The following is a 24,415-nucleotide window of genomic DNA, read 5'->3' as shown; positions in this document are numbered from 1 at the left end:
TAACTTTATGAAAGACAGACAACACATATGGAGTCAATAGGCGATGGCTAGTTTATTAAGTTGAGGTCGGACCATTGTTAACCAAAGTGGGGTAGGTCCTGATTAAAAGCAGCGGTCATCGATCAAAGAGCACTCACCCCTCTGCTATCTGTGACATCACCAATAGTGAATTGATGTGTTCCAATGCTACGAGGAAGCTTGCTAGTTTCGGGAGTCAGGTTTTCCTAAATATAAATCGTTGTAAGTTGATTAAGTGAATCCATGAACTGAAACCCTCGAGAATGTTTTATTCTGAAACTGCAGCATCTTTGTAAAGACCGAGCTGTACAAAATTGACATTGAATCTCCAACAAGTATGATACTTCAAACCACATTATCAAAATATTAAGTAAGTACTTTCATCGATTGCATGTTGACGAAGGGATCATTAAAACATGACCCCACATAGATCGAGACATCTTATCGCCAGCACTAAGATGGTTCAATATCTAAACGACCTGATCTATGATGTTTTTATAGTTTTACATCTAACCATCCCAGCAGTCTAATGAAATAACGTCACTACACCTGGCGCAAATTATCCGTCACAAGGTTATTGCATCAATCTTACGTGATAATGTCATCTAGGAATATGACGCTAACGTCGATGTACATTCTGCATAAAGTGCATAATTGGCTATCCTCACCTTGATATATTTCGTCAAGTGAGTTTTTGTACTGAGCAAGACCGGTGCAAATTCGTTGAAGAAGCGATGCAGGATTGGTAGAAGAGTGGATGGAACTTCTGTGGCAATAAAAATATTGCAGCAAAATTTAATGAATTTCTACTGCGCATCCAACTGAAAAAATTAGTACAGCAACCGATGAACATGCGTTTCGCTATACAAGTTATCGAATGCAGCGCATACCAAGCAAAAGCATGTCGGACACCTATCTTTCAATTACCGTATACAAAAAGTTCCTTTGTTCAACACTTTATTCACTTATTTAACTTTGTTAAGTTGTGCACATATGAAAGGTTCTGACCACTTGTCTGGTTTATATTGAAAGTAATGTGTATCACCACTTTGTTGCCGTTGAATTAATAAACACCAACCATCGTTGCTACAAAAATCTGTGTCTTCAGATGGGAGCTTATCTCGTACAATCCTCCCATTTGCATCCACATGGTGAAGATGAAGTCTGTTGGCATGAGGAAGATGTCCGTTCATGTTTTCTACCCAAGCAGCAACAAGCGGAGCCTTCGTCTTCATGAGATATCCTGAATGAAAACAAAATGATGTTGATACATTCATAAACAGCCACAAAATGATCGGTTTGTGTTTAAATGTTAATTATACCGTTTGATGGCGGATAAAGTGCATAAGACTGCAATAATTTGTGGTGGTAGATGGCAAGGAATGGGATAGAACGGGAACCACGGGAGACAGATTTTGGTAAGGAAATGTTTGATTACTAACACGGTATTAAGATTTGTAAAAATAACGGTAACAAAATTTGTAAAATAAGTTTCAGAATAAGTCTCCATCTGATTACGTTTCTTAAACTGAAATAAATCAATTTGCGATTCGTATTGAACCAACGTGACTGTTCCACAAGTCGACTATATTCACATCTCGTGATTATAGTTTCAGTTCAGCAATTCGAGAAACCTTGCTACATGTGCTAAACGGGAAGAGGTGAAGTCTATACTCTCATCCAAACAAATTGAAACATCTAGTTATTCTTAAATCTAGCAAAACTGTGTAGTAATATCTTCATTCATTGCAATGATCCTGTCTTTTGTAATGTTTCGAAGAATCCTTGACGTCTAACTATCTCGGACGAACTGTCATAAACAAACAGACACTTTATTTGAATCTCAACATGTACTCAGACTTCAACATAAACTAGCAACGTAAACGCCCACATAGCTGCGGCACTAAAACGATTGACTTATTATTGGAACTCGAGTTTGGAATTGATTGATTGATTGATTGTTATGGTTTGTTTTATGTCGCTTTACAACATCTAAGGTCTTTTAGCGACAGTCATTATTATAATAGCTATTTAGCACAGTTAGAGCACAACAGGGCATAGTGAAGGGTGCAATACGACACAACACAACATAATACGATACAGTAGTTTAAATACATCATTAGTGGAAAAGAAATTCTTGTAGGAGGTTAGGCCCACGAAAGTCAGGTACTTCTTTGGAATTGCACGCTTGGTGTTACAAACTGAAACAAAATAAGGAAAGCCCAGCCAGCAAATCAATCGCCTTCCACACCGATTCAGTGTCCAAAGACGCTGAATCAATGTAAGAGACGATCGATCTCTGGCTGGGCTTTCCTTATTTTGTTTCAGTGGGAGCAGACACGACACGGGTGCACTACAGTATAACATGGACGATTACAGTGATTAAAATAATAATTTAAATAAGCTTATTGCAGGAGTTTATAAAAGCCAGCAGATGTGTAGTAGTTGGACGATTTTCAGCAAAATTTTTCACCGATATGTTTATTCCATACTTGCTCAGATTTTGTTCAAGACACTTCCTTTGAGTTGCATATTTACTGCAATGAAATAGAAAATGATTCACAGTCTCAGGGCTCATACATGTGTCGCATAGTCCAGAAGTGTGGCATCCGATCTTGAAGAGGTGTTGGTTTAAACGGCAGTGACCGGTGATGAGTCTAAAGACGGTTGGATGGTCAGGTACTTTGTTTGTTCCTGCACTTTTGGTGTCAGGATATATAGATTTGTAGAGTTGGCCTGTGGTACTGTTTATATAGTGATTATTCCATTTTTGCAGAGCTAGATCTTTGGTGAGGTTTTTGACTTCACTTAGGCTGAGTTTTGTGTTTGCGGAGATGGGGGTAATGGCTGATGTTGGTATTGCTGGTATGGCTCCTGAAGCAAGTTTTGCTAAGAAATCAGCAGTTTCGTTTCCAGGAATGCCTACATGACTAGGAACCCATAAAAACTTTACTTTTGTTGTATTTGATATAATGCTGGAATGAAGCAGAAGTATGTCATTGATTAAGCTGTGTTTTGTCCAGGTTGGATTTGAAATCGTCCGTAGTGCACTTAAGCAGTCGCTAATGATGACCGACTTACTTTGTTTGGTCTCTTTTATCCATATAAGTGCAGCCTTTATTGCAAACAGTTCGGCACTGAACACAGATGCGGATCTATTAATTGTGAAGCAGCGTTTTATTCCATAGCGGTTTACAAAAAAGGAAGATCCGGTTTTCGTGTTGGTCTTGGATCCGTCTGTATATATGTTGAGAAATTCTGAGTAATTTTTTGTGAGGTGCTCAGCGACTATTCCAGAGATGGCATTTGGATGGTCAAGCTGGGAGGTTTCAGTCACAAGGGTGTAGTCAGTTATGGGTATATAGACTTCCCAGGGTGGGATAGATGGTTCTTGGATGAGGTTTACGGTAATATTCGTGTCTATTGTCTCGGTGAGGGAATGGAATGGTTGGTAGTTACTTGTGTTGGTCAAATTTCTTGGCAAACTTTCCTCGAGGATGTCATGTGCTGGGTGGTGTAAAAATGTCAGAATGTGGGCTTTGTAGTTTAGACAAAGTTGCTCGTATCTAAGTGACAAGGGTAATTCATTGCAGTAGTGTTGTAGGTTTGAAATTGGGGTACTTTTCATTGCTCTGGAGCATATTCTTAGAGCTTCATTTTGTAATGTCAGAATTGGTTGGAGTGTGGTTTTGTTTGTGGCAAAATATGCTTCCATACCATATTCAATAACCGATCGTATTATGGCTCTGTAGATGCAAAGCAGTGCTGATTTTCCTGCTCCACAGTTTGTGCCCTTCAGTACACGAAGGACATTTAGTCTTGATTTGGATTTTTCTGCAACATGTTTAGCATGGATGCTATACTTTCCATTTGACTGAAATGTGATTCCAAGGTATTTGTAGTCTTTTTTGATGGGGATTAACGAATTTTTTATTTCGAGTGTACACGGATCATATTTACGTTTGTTTGTAAACAGCACAACCGCTGATTTGTTTGCGGAGATCTTGAAGCCCCATTTATCACACCAGTCTTTGGTTTTTGAAAAGTCAGATTTGATTATATTAGACAGAGTTGAGATGTCTTCTCCTGTTTTCCAAAAACAGAAGTCATCTGCAAAAAGTGCTGTAGAAGAGGTAATTAAGTTTGGTAAATCGTTGATCGCTACGTTGAATAGTAATGGACTAATAACGCTGCCTTGAGGAATTCCGTTTTCTAGTTTTCTTGTGGTAGATAAAGCTTTGACAACCTTGACTTGAAAAGTACGATTTGACAGGAAAGATTTGATCCAAGATAGCATGGCTCCTTTGATCCCTAGGTCATATAGTTTTAGGAGGACTGCGTCGTGATAGACCATATCATAAGCTTTCTCAAGGTCAAGAAATACAGTTTGTACTGATTCACCGCAAGATAAGGATTTTTGGATGGTGTCGTGGAGTCTGATAATATGATCTGTCGTTCGACGTCTTTTTCTGAATCCAGACTGTTGAAGATGAAGTAGATTGTTTTGTTCTAGGTACCATCTGAGGCGATTAGTTACTATTTTCTCCATAGTTTTGCAAAGGGTGCTGGTTAAAGAAATTGGTCTGTAGGAGGAGGGTATACCCGTTGGTTTGTTTGGCTTATGAATTGGAATGATGATTGAATGTTTCCATTTGAGTGGCAGTGTACCTGTCGACCAGACGTAGTTAAAGAAGTCGAGGAGGATATTCAAACTGCAAGGGGGTAGATGACATAACATTTGATAATAAATGCCGTCCGCACCTGCAGCAGTGTTTTTATTACCTTTAAGGACTGTCTTCAACTCGTTCATTTGCAGGGGTGAATTGTAAGATTTATTGTAGAAATGGGTTGCCAGTTTTGATTGTAGATTGTTCGAAATTGAAAGACTGGAATTTTCACGGAATTTTTTTGAATAGTTGGTTGAGCTGCTAACTGAGAGAAATTGATCTGCAAGGATGTTGGCTTTGTTGGTATCACTTTCTGCTTTAGTGGCAAGAGTGGGAATTCTTTTGGTTTCCTTTATGCCTGAAAATTTTTTAATAATTTTCCACACTTTGTCAAGCTTTGTTTTACTATCGAGGGAACAGCAGAAATTGTTCCAGCTTTCTTTTTTTGCTTGGATGATAGTTTTTCTGGCAATTGCCCGGAGGCGTTTAAAGGCTTGGATGTCTGTTGGGTGTCTGGTACGATGAAGACGTTGTAGTGCTATTTTTTTGTTCCTTACTGCTCGTTTACAATTGTCATTCCACCATGGAACGCCACTTAATTTGAATGGTTTGGTTTTAGGAATTGCTATAGACGCGCAGAGTTGGATAGTTTCGGAGAGGTTTTGGTTAAATGTATTTATATCGTTTGAGACAACAGAAGAATTTAGCTTTTCTTGGCATAATTTGGAATACTTTGCCCAATCAGCTCTTTGGAATGCCCATGATGGTACAAACTCTGCATTATGTGGGGAAGAAACATTGACTGTAGTAGCGACTATGCAGTGGTCACTACCCAAAAATTCATTGGTGACATCGGTGATGCATTTGTGACCAAGGGAAGTAGAAGCAATAGTGAGGTCTAGAGTGTTCCATCGGATTTCCGGCTTATTTAAAGACATGTGGGTGGGAACAGTGGTGTTGAGGATTACTGCGTCATGATTTTCAACTACTTCAAGTAGAGCATACCCTCTATTATTATTGTTGTTGCACCCCCACATGACATGGTGGGCATTGAAATCACCGCAAATTAATAATTTTTTATGGTTAGTGAAAATACAGTTTATTTGGTCACCTGCAAATGAGTTTGTGGGTGGGTTATATATACTGTATACAGTTAGGTGTTCGATTTTAATTGCAATAATTTCCAGCCGTGGGTCTGCATTCGGGATGGGTAGCTCTGTAAAGGAGATATTTCTTTTAATGCAGATTCCGACACCACCTCCTTTTCCCAAGTGAGCAGGTCTGTCTTTTCTGTAGAGATGATATCCATTAATATTAGGGGAGTATTTAGGAGTTAGGTGTGTTTCTTGTAAGCAAATGATATCCGGTGGGGTTTGTGAGCTTGCTATTAGTTGATTCAATTCCGGGATTTTCCTATATATTGACCGACAGTTCCACTGCCACACTGTGAAGAACATTAAATTATTAGTGATTTTAACATGTCCGAGTTTGTTAGAAATCCCATTCTAGAACCTGCTGCGTCGGCGATAATTTGAAAAATGTCAATTTCTTTATTTTGGCTTTGAGCGAACGTTGTCTTTGTAATCACTTCTGCTAAAAAAGCCAGAAATAGGATTGGGTTATTTATAAAGTGGCCGCTCTCGTCTCCTACGTTGGTTGGTTTCGAGGGTCCGGGTTTTTCCATTGTGACTGGAGTTATATTTATACTGTCATTAGTTTGGTTAGAGGATAGATTTTTATTCAATTGGCTTGTTTGAGTTGTGCTTGCTACAAGAGGAGGGAAGTCCAGATCATAACTTGGCATTTCTGTATTTACAGCTCTTTGCTGCTTGCAGGCTTCAGCATATGTTAAGTTCTTAGTGGTTTTCATTTTCTGAATGGCTTTTTCTTTCAAGTACTTGGGGCAGTTTTTAGAAATAGCGACGTGATTTCCACCACAATTTGAGCATTTTACTGCCATACTTGGGCATTCATCATGCCTGTGTTGTTCACCGCATCGGAGACATTTGGTTTTAGATCTGCAGAATTTTGCTATGTGTCCAAATCGATTGCAGTTGTAACATCTTAAGGGTTTTGGAATGTATTGCGAGACTCTAAATCGTTGATAACCTATTTTTATTGAGTCTGGTAGTGATTTGCTATTGAAGATTAATAATACAGTAGTAGATGCAATTAGTTCAGACGATTCAGAATTTCTTTTATTAAACCTTTTAACCGACCTTATGTTCGCATCCTTCAGCGCCGCAAGAATATCTCCATCCTCCATGCCGAGAGGAACATTGTATATTACTCCACTTGCTCCAGGTGGTCTTTTGGCGTAGGCGGTGATCGGAATGTTGATGGTGTTTCCATCCGTCAGTGTCTTTGTTTTGAGGATAACCTCTATCTGGCTTGGGTTTGCATTTAACTGAAGTCCTCCATCTTGTCTTGCTGAGCAGGATTTGTATTCGCCTATTAGATATTGCAGACATCGGTCGATCAGTATCGGCGAATACATTTTTAATGTTTTTTTTTGCTCTCCCGGCTGGTTCAATTTCAATATGACTGTAGTAGTATTGTTGCCATTTTCGTCTGGGTTGTTTTCCGTTTGGTACTCCTCTTCGGAATGCATTCGTTTCCTTTTTAGAGACGGCGTCTCCTTCTTGTTTTCTGGGTCGTCTGTCTCCAGTTTGGTTGAGTTGATGTAAAATTGAGACCTCAAATTTGTATTTCAAACTGCACCTTCCTTCTTGTTCTGCACCGCGCAAAACACTTGCTTCTCTGGGCAATTCGCAACCAAAAAATCGGCTATGCTTACTAGAAGAAATCTCACAACCTTCCTCTAGCTTGAAAACTCTAGAATGTCTCGAGTTTGGAAAGACGCAACGCTGCCAGGAAAGCGTATTTAACAGCGGCCAATCAAGAGGTCATGGAAAACGCGTAAGGCAAAATGCGAAACACAAGGTACAAAATTAAAAGGCAAGTTCTCAAAAGAATTAAAAGTTTAAAGGCACGTTTCCAATATTACAGCTTTAACTGTATTTCTTGTTAGGCCTAGCAGACGACTTGGCAGTTCAAAATTAGATAAGAAATAATAATTTTAAAATTTCTGAATTGCCTGGAGGCATTTATGTTTCTTACCCGACCACGGGTCCCTGAATAAATGAGCATATGTCATCCCTGCCATGGAGAAGTCACCCACACAAGGTCGGCCACCAAGCAGGTATGGATGCTTGTCAAAGTGTGATGTGAGATCTTCTAGTAAAGCTTCCCAACTTTTTTCAATTTCTGTAAACAATTGAAAAATAATTGATAATTTTTTTTTGCGTCCTAATGATTTCATCCTGCAATGAGCATGCAGCATAAAAAGTTTATTCCTTTGTAATCATTGAAGGCCTCTAAAATGGTAACAGCAAAATAAGTGTCATGTGTCAGAAACGAAAAAGCTATCTTTAGCCTTATTTATTGCTGAAAAAAGATCTACAGTATAAATATCTGTTTACCATTCTACAGTCAAAAATATACTTGAGAAAAGGTGGATGATTAAACAAGATGCCAAATGCAGGACGCAGTTGATCGATGTTAAACCCACCTTCAATTTTGCTGAGAATAGGACGGTTGCAATCGTGGTGAATTGCTTTAAACTTGCTTGTGTATTAATTTTGTTAACTGCCACGTTTGTTATTCGTTCTTGCATTGAACCTGTGTTCCTTTTGCGTTGGCGTAATCAGTATGTTACAAACCCGATCAGTTGTAATGTAGAAGTAGAGGTGTACCAGCTCAGTGGCCAAAAGGTTTCGCCTTCGACTGTGGTGCTAGCAGATCTGAGATCGATTCCAGGTCAGGTCAAACCAAAGACTTTCAAAACGGGACCGACTGTATTCTTTCTTGCATTACGCAGTGAGAATAAGTCGGGTAATAATGTGATAAGGGGGGGAAGAACAGTCACCTTCACGCGGTCCCCCCTGTAAGTAGCATCATAAAAAATGCGAAACGAAGACTGTCAAAACCGAACCTCGACCCGGAACGTTCAGTACAGGACCCCACGAGAACCGCTCTTTTCAGAGCGCGGCAGTTCCACTGTCGACAAGTACCGTCGTCCCACCATCTTACAGCTGAACGCTGAGGGCATCACATCCAGATGTGATAACATTGTAAACGTGATATAAAATTAAAAATGGGCCCTGTCGCTAAAGACCTAAGCTGTTGTGGAGCGACAATAAAACCATAACATTATTTTTAGAGGTTCCCAGTAGAATGCTTTATTCTAGTCTCAGTTGTGTGCTTTATTTTCATTAATTCCTGTTTTGGATGCTTTGTTTTCAAGTTTATTAAAACCTTCAATAAAGTAAAAGTATCATTTATGGGTAACAAAAATATGGGCATTTGTTGTCGAAGTAGAGCTGGGTAAAAGGAAAGGGATTTTGAGCAAAACTGGCCCACCCTTGAGCAAAAGGGGAAACATGTGGCGAGTTTAGACGCATAGTTTCAAACGCTTACTCATAATTCTCAAAAGTTATATACCGGGTTTCGTGCTTTCTGTGATACCCAGTGTTGGTAACATATTTGCAAACTTGGAATATGCCATCTCGGCGATATTGCTTCTATCTTTATGACTTTCTTTAGGAAAGGCTACTCGACCAAATTCTTCCTTGAGAAAGGTTTTGTTTTCAGCAAATGACCATCTGAAAAGTAAACGATAGCCTACAAATTTTATAGAAAATACTACAGTGTATATATATCAGTTGAATTAAAGAAGTGCATAACACATGCTTAAATTCAGTTTTTAAGCATTACATTTAGCATTGGTCTGAACAAAAAGTAACATTAAACCAACCGAAGGGAAACGACTTGTTCACAACCACCAAGTTTTGAGGTTTCACTCGGAAGAAAGACACCTTTCGTCTAAAATTGAATATTACAACAGTTGAATGATGCAGTTCTAAGTGAGAAAAAGGGCTTTGAATCGAAAATGGTAACGTTTATTGGTGCATCTAGAAGTCTTAACTTATTTTATATTTAATTTGTGCTCTTAAAAGGCAAAATAACATTTCATCTCTCTCAAATGATGACTCAGTTAACTGTGCTTATCAGGATTGAGAAAAACCCGGGTTTTTTAAAAGCACAACCCGCATGGGTTTTTAAAAAAACGGGTTTTTTTGGGTTTTATTTAAAAAAGATGCAAAAAAGGTAGATTCATCCTTATTTCACCTCAAATACTACTTTTCACGAATGAAGTGGCTCTCACTCACAGTACATGCTGGCGTAACTAAGTAAAATAATGCACTAGGGCAGTTTAACTATGAGGCCTTCTTGCATAGCCTAAATGAGTTTTAGTGTAGTACAAAGTGGCATTACTTGATTTTTGTGTACAGAAATATCCACTGTGTTTTCAATTTATTCTTGAAAATTTCCTTCACAATCATATACCCAAGTCCTAATTTGAATTTTGTTTAAGTATATACCTTGTAGTACTTTAGTTCATTTAAATTTCAATTTTCTGATAAAAATTGGACAAATATGATGCTCTGGATTTTTTATGGGTTTTTTGAAAAAAATCCACCCAGGTTTTTTTTGGGTAAAAAAAACAACCTGTTTTAAGGTCCGGTCTGTCAGTTTTGAACCTACCTGTAATGCATAATAGGTAGCACCATCCATTCATCACAGAACAATTCCATTAAAACAGAAACGATTTTTTGTTTTGCAGTTAATGGAACAACAGAATGTTGTGGATTCCTACAAAGAAAACTATAATCACATATCTTAAATTCATGAAGAGCATAATATGGCTGTGTTTTGACAAGACACTTTAACCATGCTAAAAGTGCACACAAAAACTGGCTTCAGTGCTTTCTGCTTGTTAAATCCAAACTTTCATTATGAAGGAAGTAACTGATTTCATGGAATGGTGCAATGCAGCCGATGCGGAAATATCTCAATTTAGAACAATTTTTTTCAGATACAGCCGATTCGGTGCGATCGCGCAGTCTTCTTCTATCGAGTCTTCTAAAGTTTGTTGATACACCACAGATTGACACATTCTTCCACAACGAAGTTATACACTGACAGGTCCCACCTACTGCACCGGGTGGCAAGCCGAGGGCAAACAAGAAGGTGGTCCGCTGTTTGGGGCTCGGTGCCACAGATACATGCAACTGGCCCCGTGTCGTAGCCCCACTCCACCATTGCAGACTTAGTGCGTCCAACACAGGTTCGGAGTCGGTTTAATGTTTTCCACTTTGCCCAAGGAGCGTTTGATCCTGGGGGGAGGGACTTGTGTTCCTTTTGAACCGTTTGATCACGCAGTCAAACAACGTTTCATGACTAAAAATTAATTGGGTTATCGTACATTATGACAAAAATGGATACATGCTTTGCAACCAAGAGCAATTATGAACAGCTATACAATTTGACATCAAATTGAAACTGACAAGAAACCTGTCTGGCGTCTTTGTATAAATTTGTTCAACATTATTACTTTGCTTCGTTAGCTATACAGAGGTGGGCATCCGATACTATAAAAGTAGTGCGCTATCACTACAATATGCTAAAAGAAAGCCGCTGCCGCTACCAGTCGATGAAAAGTAACGTGTTATTTTGAGTAACTGTAACTGTCTTTTTGTCAACAGACAAAATGTGTATATATATATGTCATCTGTCTTAATGCAATTTTTTTCTTGCGCATATATATATATATAGTATAGGCTACATCATCTGTCCACAAGTGGTTAAGCAACTTCACAAAATAGAAGAGTCTAAGTGAAGACTGCAATGCATTACACATGTCAATTTTATGTGAGCAAGTATTGTAATCCAATGGTTCAAAAACAAATTTTACTTCTCTTTTTAATTTTTGCCAAATTTCTTCAATTTAACTTAAGAACCAAAACGCTCTAATTTTTATAAAGTGATAATTTCCAATTGACTAATAGCATGGATCATGGATATATGACTAAAGGTGGAAAATGTGATTGTTCATGTATGCTTTGAAGATATCTGTCAGCTACTCTCAAAATTTTGACCCCACAAGTTAACCAAGAAACTGCAAAATCACATCAACAAACACAGTAAAACTTCTGATCAAAAGAATTCCAAGTTATACAACGCTGAAAGCCAAGCCAAACGCATGCAACTCCAAAACAAGATTATCACTTTCTACGAGAAACCGGTTGTGATAACAATCAGCTTGTATCAGTGGTATATAAATACCTGTAACCTAAATGTGACATATGAAAAAAATAAGTGAAATATAAACCTATTTCAGGATTCAAATCAATTTGGTATTCCAAATTACCCATCTCTAATTGTAAGTTGAGAAAATCACTTAAATTACAATCACAACACTTTGCAATAACTTGACTGAGTTACCCTCACAACTTACTTATACTTCTTACCAGGGATACCAAAACAGTACGGGATGCGCAACTACGCCCCTAGTGATCATTTTTGACGCCAACTGACGGTACACTCACACATGGCAGTGATGAGTGATCAGTGATGGCACATTTGCACAGTACTCAGCACTCAGCACTAGCAGTCAGTGACCACAGGAAATCAATAGTCTACGGTTATCGGTGATTAACCTGATCTGTGGGCTACTGTATATTTTAGTTAAATTGTAAGGCCAATTTACAGAGACATTGCAGCCCGTGAGTAGAAATATATTTTAATGTTACAATTGGTTTATAACTAAGGGTGTTCACTGTGTGGTTAGTGTTAAAATCAGTATTATTCAAGAAGGAGTAGATTACCTGACTCTAACTGACTATTTTATGCATGAAGCCTAACCCTTTCTAAAAGTTACTGATAAGTGGCACATGAAAACAGATGTGTAGTGGTGTCAGGCCTAACTGTCCAATTTTGCAAAGAGACATTGAGGTTAATCTGGTATTAAAAAATGATTGCCTACTGTATTTTAATCATTATGTAATACTGTAGGCCTATATACTATAGCCTAACTAACCAAATATAGAGCTTTGCAAAAGGGTGCAACCTATTTCGTCCCTTGAACACTTCGTACCCCGATTTCAGAGGACGAAATCAGAGTACGAATTGTTCAGGGACGAAATAGGTTGCATTCTTTGCAAAACACATTTATGTTATGTGCTGTAGAATAGAAATTATTAATGCTATTTATTAACCAAAACATACAATTTTGCAACATTACAATTTTGCTTACCCTATTGTACGGTACAGTAACTCCCTAAAACAGTAATTCTGTTTATTTATAGCTTTTCTACTTGTACAATATTACAGTTCAAGGTGAAATTCTGCTCCAGTATTATAAGATTTTTTATGCAATATGGGATACTATTGTTGTGCTCCAGGGTGCAAAGTTGGTAATCGTGCGTTTAAAAGAACTGGGGAAAAAGTTTCAATGTTTCGATTTCCAGCAGATCCTGAATTGCGTAAGGCTTGGATTAGAGCTATATCCAGGGAAAATTTAACTGTGACACCACACACAAGAATTTGTGGTAAGCATTTCTACGGAGATGATTTTGAAACAACATCAATCGATAGCCACTTAGATCGCCAACAACGCAGAGAGTCTGCGAAACTTAATCAGCCACGGTTGAAGCCATCAGCTGTGCCTCGCATTTTTGCTGGCCTGCCTCACTATCTGACAAAACCGGCTCCAGTAAAGCGCTCAACTTCTGCTGCAACTGCCACAGAAAGACTGAAAAAAGACAAAGCTAAACTTCAAGATCAAAATGAAGAATTTCTGTTGCAAGACTCTTGTTGTGATTTGGGTTCTTTAAAAGATAAACTCAATGAAGTGGTTATTCCTTCTGGATATATCAAATTGTTAAAAGAATCTTCTTTGGAATTCCACTTTATAACATATAACAATGGCAGCCACATTTCTCCTCAGTTAATGGCATCTTTGGTGGTAGGGGAAACTTTAGATGTGCATGCATTTGTATGTTCTATTTCTGTGCCACAAGAAACATTTCAGCATCTGATGAGCTCCGATTCATTAAGCAAAGTATCAGAGCTTTGCAATATTCTGGCATTCTGCAAAAACCTTATAGAATCACCAAGTGGTAACAATAGTAAGACTTTTGCCAAGTCGGCTGTTGCAGCCCTTGAGCAATGCAAAGCAAACCTGGAAGAAAACGAAAGCCAAGATGAAGGTTTACCCCTAATTCAATTTGTGTCCGAGCAACTTCAGTTGTTGTACATAGATAAAAATGGCCGACGGTATTCACCCAGGTTACTAACCATGTCGTTTCTGTGGCAGCTCACTAGCAACTCACTATACAAAAAGCTTAGTGAGTTTTTTATACTGCCATCAGTCAGAAGACTTCAGCAAGTTTCGAGTGATTGTAATGTAGAGACTAAATCTATAGATTTGCAATACCTGAAGCAACGAACTGTCGACTTATCTGAAGGAGAAAAAATGGTAACCTTGCTTATTGATGAGGTATACACTGCACAAAGGGTTGAATATTGCAATGGCGCTTTCATTGGATTAACAGAGGAAGGCCAACGAGCGAAAACCGTGTTGACATTTATGGTGCAATCAGTATGTAAAAAATATAAAGATGTTGTGTGCCTGGTGCCAATTGAAAAGATAAGTACACAGCTGCTTCGAACCTTCTTTAACAAAGTGATGCAATCTCTAGATGAAATTTTCTTTGTTGTTGCTATATCTGTTGACAATCATGTGTGCAATAAGTAAGCTTATAATATGCTTGATGACAACTATCTATAGCAAATTTAATAGGATTACAGGGTGTTTCAAAAATTTAACACCATTAACCTTTAATATGTATTAAAATCAAGGTTGTGAAAAATCCTATGTTTATGGGTTTTTTTACAACAATGATTTCAATACATTTCAAAGGTAAATGGTGTCAGATTTTTTTAAACACCCTGTCACGTATTATATTTTAATCCTATTTCAATATTGTTGCTTGTACGCAGGTCAGTGCAGTTTTATTGAATTTCAGTCATTTATTATTAACATTTCACGAATAATTGTTTTGTTTAGATGAATTAAGATATTTTCCTGAAGAGGGCAGAAAGTTTTGCCGAAAACGTTCGAAATTATGTATCTATTTCATTTCTGTATTAATTTTGAATTATGCAATTCAATGTTATTAAGTTGTTATCGATTGTCTGTCTATGGTTTTTAAAAAGTACCTCTCTACCAAAGCTATACTATTTCAATATTGTTTTTCACAACCCGTCCATAAAACAGAATTTTTAAAAATGTGAAAATAGAAGAAATGCTGTTCAGAATTGTTGTTAAACCTTGATTATCATTTTATAATAACATGCTAAAGCATTAGGCTATTGTTTTCACATTCAATCAAAGTCCAACCGGTTTTATGATATCTGAAAATTTTTTGCAAAAAAATTGGACTGCAAATGGTTAAAATGTAATAGTTTTTATACAAACAATTTCTGCACTAAAGTCCCAATATGGAGAAAAGTTACAAGTTTATTGCAAACTGTTTTTCGCCAGTTTTTTTTTTTGGCTGACAAAACTGAAACAACCTCGATTGAAAGAAGTGGTGTCACGTTTTTTGAAACATCTTGTCTATTGAATGAAACTGGTTTAATATTACATGCTAAAATTTATGTGTGATTTATAATGGGTTATGCATTTTCAGGAAGTTGTTTATGGATTTATGTGGAAGCAATAAGCTCTCAAACAGCATTGCACACCCTTCAAGGAATGGAGAGCGTTTATTTCTCTTGTTTGACTTCACCCACAACTTTAAAAACATTTTTAACAATTTTGTGAATAAGAAGCGATTCCACATTCCTCATATTTCTGGTGCTGAACATATTTTGGGAGAGCAATGCACAGCTGAATTTGCACATATAAAGCACTTGTACACTCTTGAAGAGCATAAACCTCTGAAAGTAGCATTTGCACTGAAGAAGGCATCACTTAACCCAAGCAATATTGCCCGCACCTCACCTCTACACGCTTTAAGTAAGTACAGTAGCTTTTGTAAGCAGGGCTCAAATGAAGATCCTCCCCGGTCCTTTGGAGTGATGATGATCGCCCCTACAAAGGTTGACTCAAACTTAACTTCCCTCTCCCCCAGAAAATGGTCACGGGATCTTCAGTTGATCCTTCAACCCTATGCAGGCTACATTTTCACATTATTTAGTCATCTAACTTGTTTTAGTTTGTATAAGAAAATTACATTATATATTTATTGTATCATAAAACAATGAAAACTATTAATACTACAAAAAGTGCTCAATGCCAAGCAAAAAGGCAAAGCAGAGCGAATTAAATCAAATATAGTTATTATTATTTGAAGCCTTTACAAATTGTTTCACCTATCGGATCATCAGAAGGTCTTATTCAAATAGATTCTATTTGAATAAGACCTTCTGATGATCCGATAGGTGAAACAATTTGTAAAGGCTTCAAATAATAATAACTATATTTGATTTATTGTATCATATATATATAATCCAGAAATTGATTGCAGCAGTTGCAATTCATATATATATATAATTTTGGTTTTTCACTTGCAGGTGTGTTTAGTGAATCCACCGTAAATGGACTTCTTATGTATGCTGACACCAATCCGGGCTTTAAGGAAACTGCCAAATTTCTCCAATTCATCTGCAATGTTTGGAAGGTGATGTCTGTCAAAACACCATTCAAAGGTATATTTTCCAAGTGTGATTAATATTTTTAAATATAGCCAGTCGTTACGGCACGTCGGCACAGGTTACTAGTTTTCTCTGGGCATATTTTCTGTACAGTTTATGCACAACTTTTTAGAAAGCTGCACAAAGATTTTTTGCAATTGAAGTAAAACATTTGGATTTTTTCCTAGAATTTTATTACTTTTTTGTACAAATGACCTAGTTGTTACTTACAGAGTAAGTTTAGAAGCTCATTGAAAAATCAATCTGATTATGTTTTGAATTTTGAGACTAAAAGATGCAAAAATGCACACGGCCTTGCACTTGGTATACAGGGAACCTTTACTTTAGAACTCTAACCAGCCTTCACTATTTTTAACAACTTTTATATATATATTTCAGGCATGGCAAAAAATGATGAGATGTGCATGCCAATGAAGTTCACTTCAACGGAAGAAGAAAAACCTGCAAATTTACGCTTTCTTAAGTCAGCAAAGGATATTTTAGTGAAATGGCAGCAATCCGGCACTTCTGGGCTTACAGACCAAACATTCCTAGCATGCATTCAAACCATGTCTGCAATGCCTGAACTTGCTCAATACTTGCACGACAAGATTGGATTGAAGTATGTGTTACCGGGAAAATTTACCTCTGATCCAATCGAAGGCCGTTTCGGGTGGTACCGCCAGGTTAGTGGAGGAAACTTTTTTATGTCCATAAAGCAACTGCTTGAGGCAGAAAAGAAAATACGCAAGTTGAGTTTGCTTCAACAACATGGCATACTGGCTGCATCCAAATTATGTTCGCTTGACTCTATTTCTCTGGGAAGCGGAAAGCTTATTAATGCAGACAGCTCCATTGTTTCTTGGCTCGAAAGGTTTTTCTCAGAGGTAACACTTGATGATTTGTCGGAGACAGATGCAAATGTGGCATATTTTGTGAGTGGCTACATTGCAAGAAGTATATCCCGAAGACGACGGTGTTCGCCCTGTAAAGTTCTGTTGGTAAAAAGTGATGACTGCCCAGTAGGGTGTACCATTTTGCAAAAAGTTTTTAGAAATTATTGCGGCTATGTATTACGGGTTTCCACTTTTGTTAAAAAGCATTTTGGTAGAGTTTCAGAATTTTCCCGCCAAAACTGTGGTTCTGCCGCCATTTTGAAAAAATGGCGTCCAGATAAGATATTATGAAAATCTGCAGCCTTAAACTGGCATAATGTGATCATATAATATGTCGATTACGGGGTTTTTGGGGTCGCAGAACACGAATCTGAAGTCAAAAGTGCTCTACGACAACAATTTTGCAAAGTGAAATTTTACCACTTGAAATTTATGGTGAAATTTTGCAGACATGGACACAACCTGACCAAGAATACCTCACCCCAGAATGAGCATTCCTGAAATATTGCCAAACTGTTGAAATAACAACACGATTCATTTACAAACAAATTGAGTTAATCACTCTCAAACACGATCCATCCCTGTTTCTTCTGCATGCTATTCCTTATGCTTCAGTCCTGATTGATTTCAATTCCCAGTATTTCATCAACACAATAGCCTACCAAAGTTATGCAAGCACTCAATTCACTGAATTTTTGACGAATTTCTTTAACAATTGAGTTTGGTTTTTTGTAATTTGAGAACTGTGCCTTTGCATGGCAAGCAAGAGAGCTTGCCGGTGGCTTTCGTCAGAACACCTGTCAAAAAAATCAGTGATTAGCTTAATCCCGCGTTCCGCAATATCGTTGACCATCCTTACGTTCAAAACGAATTTGCTTAGTTTCTTATAATCACTGAAGTTTTTTCATTCTGATACTGGCATTTGTTGCCACTCTTGATCAGTAAGTTCCAAATTGCTTTCCCAATTGTTGCCTCCAGCAATGTAGCCTACAAGTACCTTGCCACTTCCCTGAATTGACGGCAGTCGTATCAAATACCTCCATCAATGACACCTTTCTCTCTCCAGTCTTCCACCAATTTTATAATGGCCTGTTCCTGAGATGATCTGGTGCCGTCTGGTCTCATGCACCCCCAGAAGCTTTCATTTCTGCATTACCTTCATCATCAAAACTAACGCCAGATACATATACACAGCACTGTTCTGATGAAACATTTCCTCTCATTTTCAGAATCTTACCGGCCCAGTGAATTATTGCCAAATCAGGGGCCTGGAACTCATCTCTGATAATTAATTTGGGAGTGAGAGGACCTATAGTCTTATTAGCCAGTCTATGAGCTGCTGTGACTGATATTAGTATCTTCGACTTGTATGCCGGACGCTTGAGCCACATAGCGAACATTGTTCTTTGCCGATAGCTCATCCAAGTCGATCAGATGTTAAAGGTATAGGCTAGGCGACGTAATACCCATTTTCTTTTCCATTCAGGAGTTTTCCAGTTGTCACTGTCACTTTCTGTTTCTTCATCTGCACTTAAGTTCAACTTCACGGTTTTCAGATTGTCAGCAACATCCTCTTTCTGTTTCCTTTCACCAGATGCACTGTGTCATTTTTCTCTAGCTCAGTCCCGTCTCTTCTACAGAGCATCTCTGCCCAATGCGCAACCTAGCCTACTTGATCTCTCTGGAGCTAATTTTTCAGATGTTCCAAATATGTCTCCCAGTCAATAATACCGGAATGCATGAGAATTGATCGCTAAGTAGTCTTACATATATTTAGAGGATCCTTGAGCTTTTCTTCCATATCACGCAAACGTTTTTTTAAATGAATCACTATTATTCCTCTCACGCCTGGAATCAAGTTCTAGATACCAAGTTTCATACAAATTCTTCAGATGCCGGTCTATATCCGCATTTTTAACAATAACCTTTCACGATTACTTCTCTTTTCCAGATTGTTTCTCGTTTTTCTTGCCAAATACCTAACCCACGCCAAAATGATGTTTCCATACCAGGGGAATTTCCTCCCTTGCTATCACGATGGATTGGTTGATCGTTCTGTGACTTTCGTCTCTGAGGAACAATAGCCTAGCAAGAACGTCAGAGCTTTTAGGAAGCTTTGGAACACCTAGTCTTTCGCTAGTGTTCCCAATGAGGAAGAACTTTCTTTTTGGTTTTTGTGCCAGTGAGTGGTGTGCTTCACCGGCCGTCTCATTCAGTGCCATTTATTACTGATCGGAATCTTGTAACTTGCGTACGATCACTAGCTACTCTTCGAGTCACTGAGCTAATGATGATCTTCGCCGTGTAGAAGTAAAGCATTTACCCAGTTGGGAGAGTTCACTTCGGCTTTTCGAACTTTTTGGTCTGCCATGGGGTACTCTGTTGCCGTCCATTAGTTAATAAGCAGGGAGGTTAGTAACTAAGTACAGGCTATAGGCTATACTGTGGACTAGTTAGTAGATTTTCATCGGATGTGAAAGTACACAAGAAAGTACATGTTAATTTTTCCCTCATACTGATTGATATAATCACACCGCCTAGAAAAGTTTATGCATAGCCTACATGCATTTCAAGGTTAAAATGACAATAAGATGCTCTTTTCATGTAAATCTGCGGTCCAAAACAGTGTGGTCACATCTATTATGTCAAAATTCACTTTGCAAAATTGTTGCCGTAGAGTGTTTTTAACTTCAAATTCGAGTTCTGCGACCCCAAAAACCCCGTAATTGACATATTATATGATCACATTGCGCCAGTTTAAAGCTGTAGACTTTCATAATATCCTATCTGGACGCCATTTTTTCAAAATGGCGGCAGAACCACAGTTTTGGCGGGAAAATTCTGAAACTCTACCAAAATACTTTTTAACAAAAGTGGAAACCCGTAATACATAGCCGCAATAATTTCTAAAAACTTTTTGAAAAATGGTACACCCTACTGCCCAGCCCCAACATGTGAATCTGAAGAGCATGTGAAATTGTTTGAAATTGCCAATCGAGGTGGTCTGTCTGTCCCAACAGAATTTTGTTTTTCTGCAACAACATTGGCTGTTCACTATTACAGTGCAGTGATATCTGATTATAATGCAAAAGAGAAGTTGTGGACTGCACCAAACCAGCGCTCCGTGTTTATACGAGCCCTGAAAAAGATAGTGGAGGCGTCGAACGTTTACAGAGGTGCATTCAAACAGATGTGTTCTGCAGGCCACTCAAATTTCGAACTTATTCTTCAAACAGCATTTAATTGTTTTGCTAAAAATGAGTTGAAACGTTTTAATGCACCTGGACGTGAGGAACCAGAGAAAACGGCCCGGAAAGTACGAAAACTTACCAGTGGCAGTGGTACAAAAACTGCATCATGACTTACATTAATTAGAAATTTAGGAAAGCCACGGACCCTTTAGCCCCCCTGCTACGTCTATGGTTATTTTACCGGTACTAGTTGTAATGTATTGGAACCGCACCGTTGCACTCTTAATTTTGTGTGGGAATTCGCCCTTGCCAGTGTCCCGCGTTTTGCTTTACGCGCTTTTCATGAGAGCAAGTCTTTTAGGCGCAGACAGTTAGGCGCCAGTCAAATAGGCGCGCACACTGTGGTCTGTGGCGTCTGGATATTTAGGTGCGGAGCACTGTGGCGCCCGTTCATTTAGGTGCTATTCCTAGTAAAGTCTGCAGATTGTATCAGCTTGGCATGTAGGGCAATGCTTTTCACACAAAATGTTGTATTGAACAGAAAAACATAATGTTTTTTAATGCGCGTGTTCGGCACTTATTTGTTGTTAGTCCAGGTTTGCGGCGGCGAAAGCTTTATCAATAAATTATTCAAGTTTGCGAACATAACTGAGTTCACTTTTAGTGAGTCAAATAATAACTACCGGTACACTAAACATCAGTAAAAAATATACCGTAGTCTATATTCAAGCGGGTGGTAGGCTTGAGTGAAGAGTAGCCTAACTTAGTTTTCCATCAAAACCCCGACTAGGTTTAATAACGAGCAAAGTCGCACCATTATGCTTGCAACTTGTAGGCAGGGTTCATAATGCTCTATGGAAATGTATTATTATTCATGTTGTAAAGCGTTGTCTCATACGTAGCCTACTCGCAATACGACCAGTCGACCAATCCATCCCGAGTAAAAGTAATTGCGAAAGATAACAGATTAAGTAAAGTTCCATCTGGCTGCAACCTGTGTTCAGGATGCATTGCAAATGTCCTGTGGAGATGTGCTAACACCAAGAGTAGTAGAGCGTTGTCTGGCACCTCATCTCCACACGCGCATTAACAAAACAACATATGTTTCTAACCAATGTAACATTATATGTGAAAAGCATTGCCCTACATGCCAAGCTGATACAATCTGCAAACTTTACTAGGAATAGCACCTAAATGAACGGGCGCCACAGTGCTCCGCACCTAAATATCCAGACGCCTAACTGTCTGCGCCTAAAAGACGTGGACCCCTTTTCATGACGTCATAATTGGTCGCCTTTAGGCTTTCTTGACAGTGTTGTGCTATTTCTTCTTACATTCTGACATTTATTACATTATTACAATTATAAGTTCAATCGACTTAGTGTCGGAGTCATGTTGTAGTTGTCGAAGTCTGTGCAACATTACATGGTGTCAGAGATGGATTCGATGCAAGCAACAAAGTCAGAGATGAATTTCCAACAAGGAAATGTTGCAGATAATTTTAAAAAGTGGAGGCAGATGGTCGAGTTAACGTTCAAATTTGCGAATTTTTGTGATAGTAGGAAAACTAATCACCGAACGTCTAGGCCATTATACCCGCAGTCAAATCTAGAAGAATGCAGCTACTTGTTGCTGCTGATGAAAACGCTATTGCTGATGAAAGCGTTGCTGCTGATAAAAATGTTATTGCTGATAAAAGCGTTGCTGCTGATGAAAACGTTATTGCTGAATGCTGATGAAAACGTTGCTGTAGATGATTTTAACGACGAGCCCAATGTGCCATGTAAAAATAATATGCCAGCACCGTGTACTACCCGTTCTGGCCGGATAGTGAAGCCGCCTGATAGATATGGTGTTTGTGTAACTTGAATCGTTTTGTATGTATAGTGATACGTGGAGATTTCGTGTTGTGCATCATGCATACAATGTAGACTTGTGCTGTTATCGGAGTTTGCACAACGAGAGTATACGAACTATAAGTTTAATGCTTGCTGTTCACTTTGAGTCACTGGAAAATTGTGTAGTAAACGTGACATCGTTATTGCATCTGCAGTTAATAGTGTACTCCACTCCATAATTTTAATCTGTTTGTGTATCGATAGATAGTTCCTTTCTTTCTTCAGACAAAGGGGAATGTAATGTATTGGAACCGCACCGTTGCACTCATAATTGTGTGTGGGAATTCGCCCTTACCAGTGTCTCGCATTTTACTTTGCGCGCTTTTCATGACGTCATAATTGGTCGCCTTTAGGCTTCCTTGACAGTGTTGCACCATTCTTTTTACATTCTGACATTTATTACGTTATTATAATTATAAGTTCAATCGACTTAGTGTCGGAGTCATGTTGTAGTTGTCGAAGTCTGTGTAACATTACACTAGCAAGCTCCTACTTATTCCTTGTTGTTTGCAATTAATTTTGACAAAGTACTTGAAAAGATAGAAATCGTTTGAATTTGCATAACGTTAGAAATAACTAATTTATTTGGTCGATATGCGTTGTATTTAATGTGCTGGCGTTATTTTATCATAGAACTTTACATATTTCTTGATTTTACAATTGTTTTTTAACAACGTAACTGAAGATGCAAGTCGTTTACACATGCGAAACGTTGGAAATAAAACAGAGAAGATGTCAGTCACTTGTATATTGCAAAACGTTAATCATCATTGTGCTTATATGGTAACTGCAGGCTTTGCAAATAGCTTAGAAAAGCAATGGCTTTTATTGCGACAACGTCGTACCTTCAGTTGGCGCCTCGTATTTGTAGTTTCGCATCCCTGAATGTTTAGGTATCCCTGCTTCTTACTTACCACATTTCTAGCTTTGATATAATCTCAGAAGAATCCTGAATAACTTCATTTTGTGAAGTAACCAGCACAGGTATGATGCTCCAACCAACTCTGGGCTTGATGAAGTTGGCATATATCTTAAAATGTCATAATAAAAGTTAAAGAAAACATATTAAAAGGCATCTGTTTAAAGAAAGCATTGTTGAATCTAAAATCTGACACCAATTATAAAAAAACGCAACAAAATTGCAAACGAAGTGAATATTTATCTTTAAACTGATAAAAGTCTCCAATTCTAGCAGTTTTGCATGCTTGTAGAGGTTGAAACAATTGACTGTGCCTGTTGAGTACTACACTTACTCTTGAGTACAATAGTACATATACTCAAAACAATTCAGTACATACACTGGATATGACCGAGCAATATGTGTAAGTGAATGCTTATAACTTGCAAGGTTAGACCTGGTTGTGAGGCTCTCATGTGAAGTTATTAGCATAGTTATGATAACATCTTCATTTTTGGTCTGGAGCCACTGGTATAAAGCCTGACAGCTCCTGAGCTGGAGGTAATCCAGACCTCTTTTATAACAGTTCTGCATATGAATGCTAGGATAAATAATTTTTGCATACTTACATCTGCAGTGGCCTGCACAGGTTCAAAAGGAATATTTTTGTAGCGCAGGTATAGTCGAACTTTTGCAGTGTATGGCGACAACTCTCCTCCAATGAGTTGATACATGTTGTTGCTGGTGAGGTTGGAAAAAAATCGCTTGACAAATCTAGTTGGCTGTCCCATTAATCGCTTCAATAACTTTAAAATTCTTTAAAAATAGTGATGCAAATATTTACCAATGAGGGCAATGTCTGTACTACTAACCTTAAGCCTGTTTGAGCTGTGTGTCAACACTATAAAAATTAGCTGAATTTCAAAGTAAGCTAATTTAAAAACAATGAAGTGTAAAAACAGCCACCATAATCACAACTATGTACCAAAAATATAACCTATTTCTGGAAAAGGCATGATGTGTGTTTTGCATTCTGCAACATACATTGTTACCTTTGTAAAGTCAGAAAGTTTATTTTGATGCGCAAAAAAGCAGCAATGCAGATTGCAGACGAATGCAGCTAAGCAAACCACAACCGATCAGGGTTGCCAGCTCCACTTATGAAAAAAATGCCAAACAATTGGTCAAAAAACGTCAAATGACCTAAAAAAAATGCCAAATAGGCAAACCGCTGCAAAACCAA

At 38.1% G+C, this 24,415-nt stretch overlaps 2 protein-coding genes across 2 annotated transcripts in view; one reads left to right on the top strand and one right to left on the bottom strand.

Annotated features, from left to right (window-relative positions):
- LOC145764535 (uncharacterized) overlaps positions 1-24,055 on the bottom strand; it is a 28,293-nt gene extending 4,238 nt beyond the window's left edge. Inside the window, exons 1-8 of the mRNA XM_082576153.1 lie at positions 23,802-24,055; positions 23,189-23,304; positions 10,293-10,400; positions 9,189-9,349; positions 7,806-7,952; positions 1,097-1,261; positions 687-784; positions 138-224 (exon numbers count right to left, since the gene is read on the bottom strand). Of these exons, the coding sequence (XP_082432279.1) occupies positions 138-224; positions 687-784; positions 1,097-1,261; positions 7,806-7,952; positions 9,189-9,349; positions 10,293-10,400; positions 23,189-23,304; positions 23,802-23,963 (1,044 nt within the window). The 5' untranslated portion in view covers positions 23,964-24,055. The remainder of the gene's footprint in view (positions 1-137; positions 225-686; positions 785-1,096; positions 1,262-7,805; positions 7,953-9,188; positions 9,350-10,292; positions 10,401-23,188; positions 23,305-23,801) is intronic.
- On the top strand, positions 12,866-17,676 carry LOC145765682 (uncharacterized). Its single transcript, XM_082577504.1, has 5 exons — positions 12,866-14,342; positions 15,284-15,612; positions 16,170-16,304; positions 16,689-17,311; positions 17,635-17,676. Exons 1-5 carry the CDS (start codon positions 12,967-12,969, stop codon positions 17,674-17,676), a joined length of 2,505 nt encoding a protein of 834 aa, XP_082433630.1. The 5' UTR covers positions 12,866-12,966.
- Positions 24,056-24,415: the final 360 nt, after the last annotated feature.

The sequence above is a fragment of the Aplidium turbinatum genome, chromosome 2, assembly GCF_918807975.1.
Source record: "Aplidium turbinatum chromosome 2, kaAplTurb1.1, whole genome shotgun sequence".
NCBI lineage: Eukaryota > Metazoa > Chordata > Ascidiacea > Aplousobranchia > Polyclinidae > Aplidium > Aplidium turbinatum.
The sequence above is the reverse complement of the archived record's forward strand: the minus strand, read 5'-3'. Positions and strand labels throughout refer to the sequence as shown.

Excerpts from the sequence above, each read along its gene's own strand:
- LOC145765682 (XM_082577504.1), top strand. The coding sequence starts at position 12,967 with ATGGGATACTATTGTTGTGCTCCAGGGTGCAAAGTTGGTAATCGTGCG. Across the intron at positions 15,613-16,169 it reads CTCACCTCTACACGCTTTAA|GTGTGTTTAGTGAATCCACC; the intron begins GTAAGTACAGTA and ends TTTCACTTGCAG. Across the intron at positions 16,305-16,688 it reads TGTCAAAACACCATTCAAAG|GCATGGCAAAAAATGATGAG; the intron begins GTATATTTTCCA and ends TATATATTTCAG.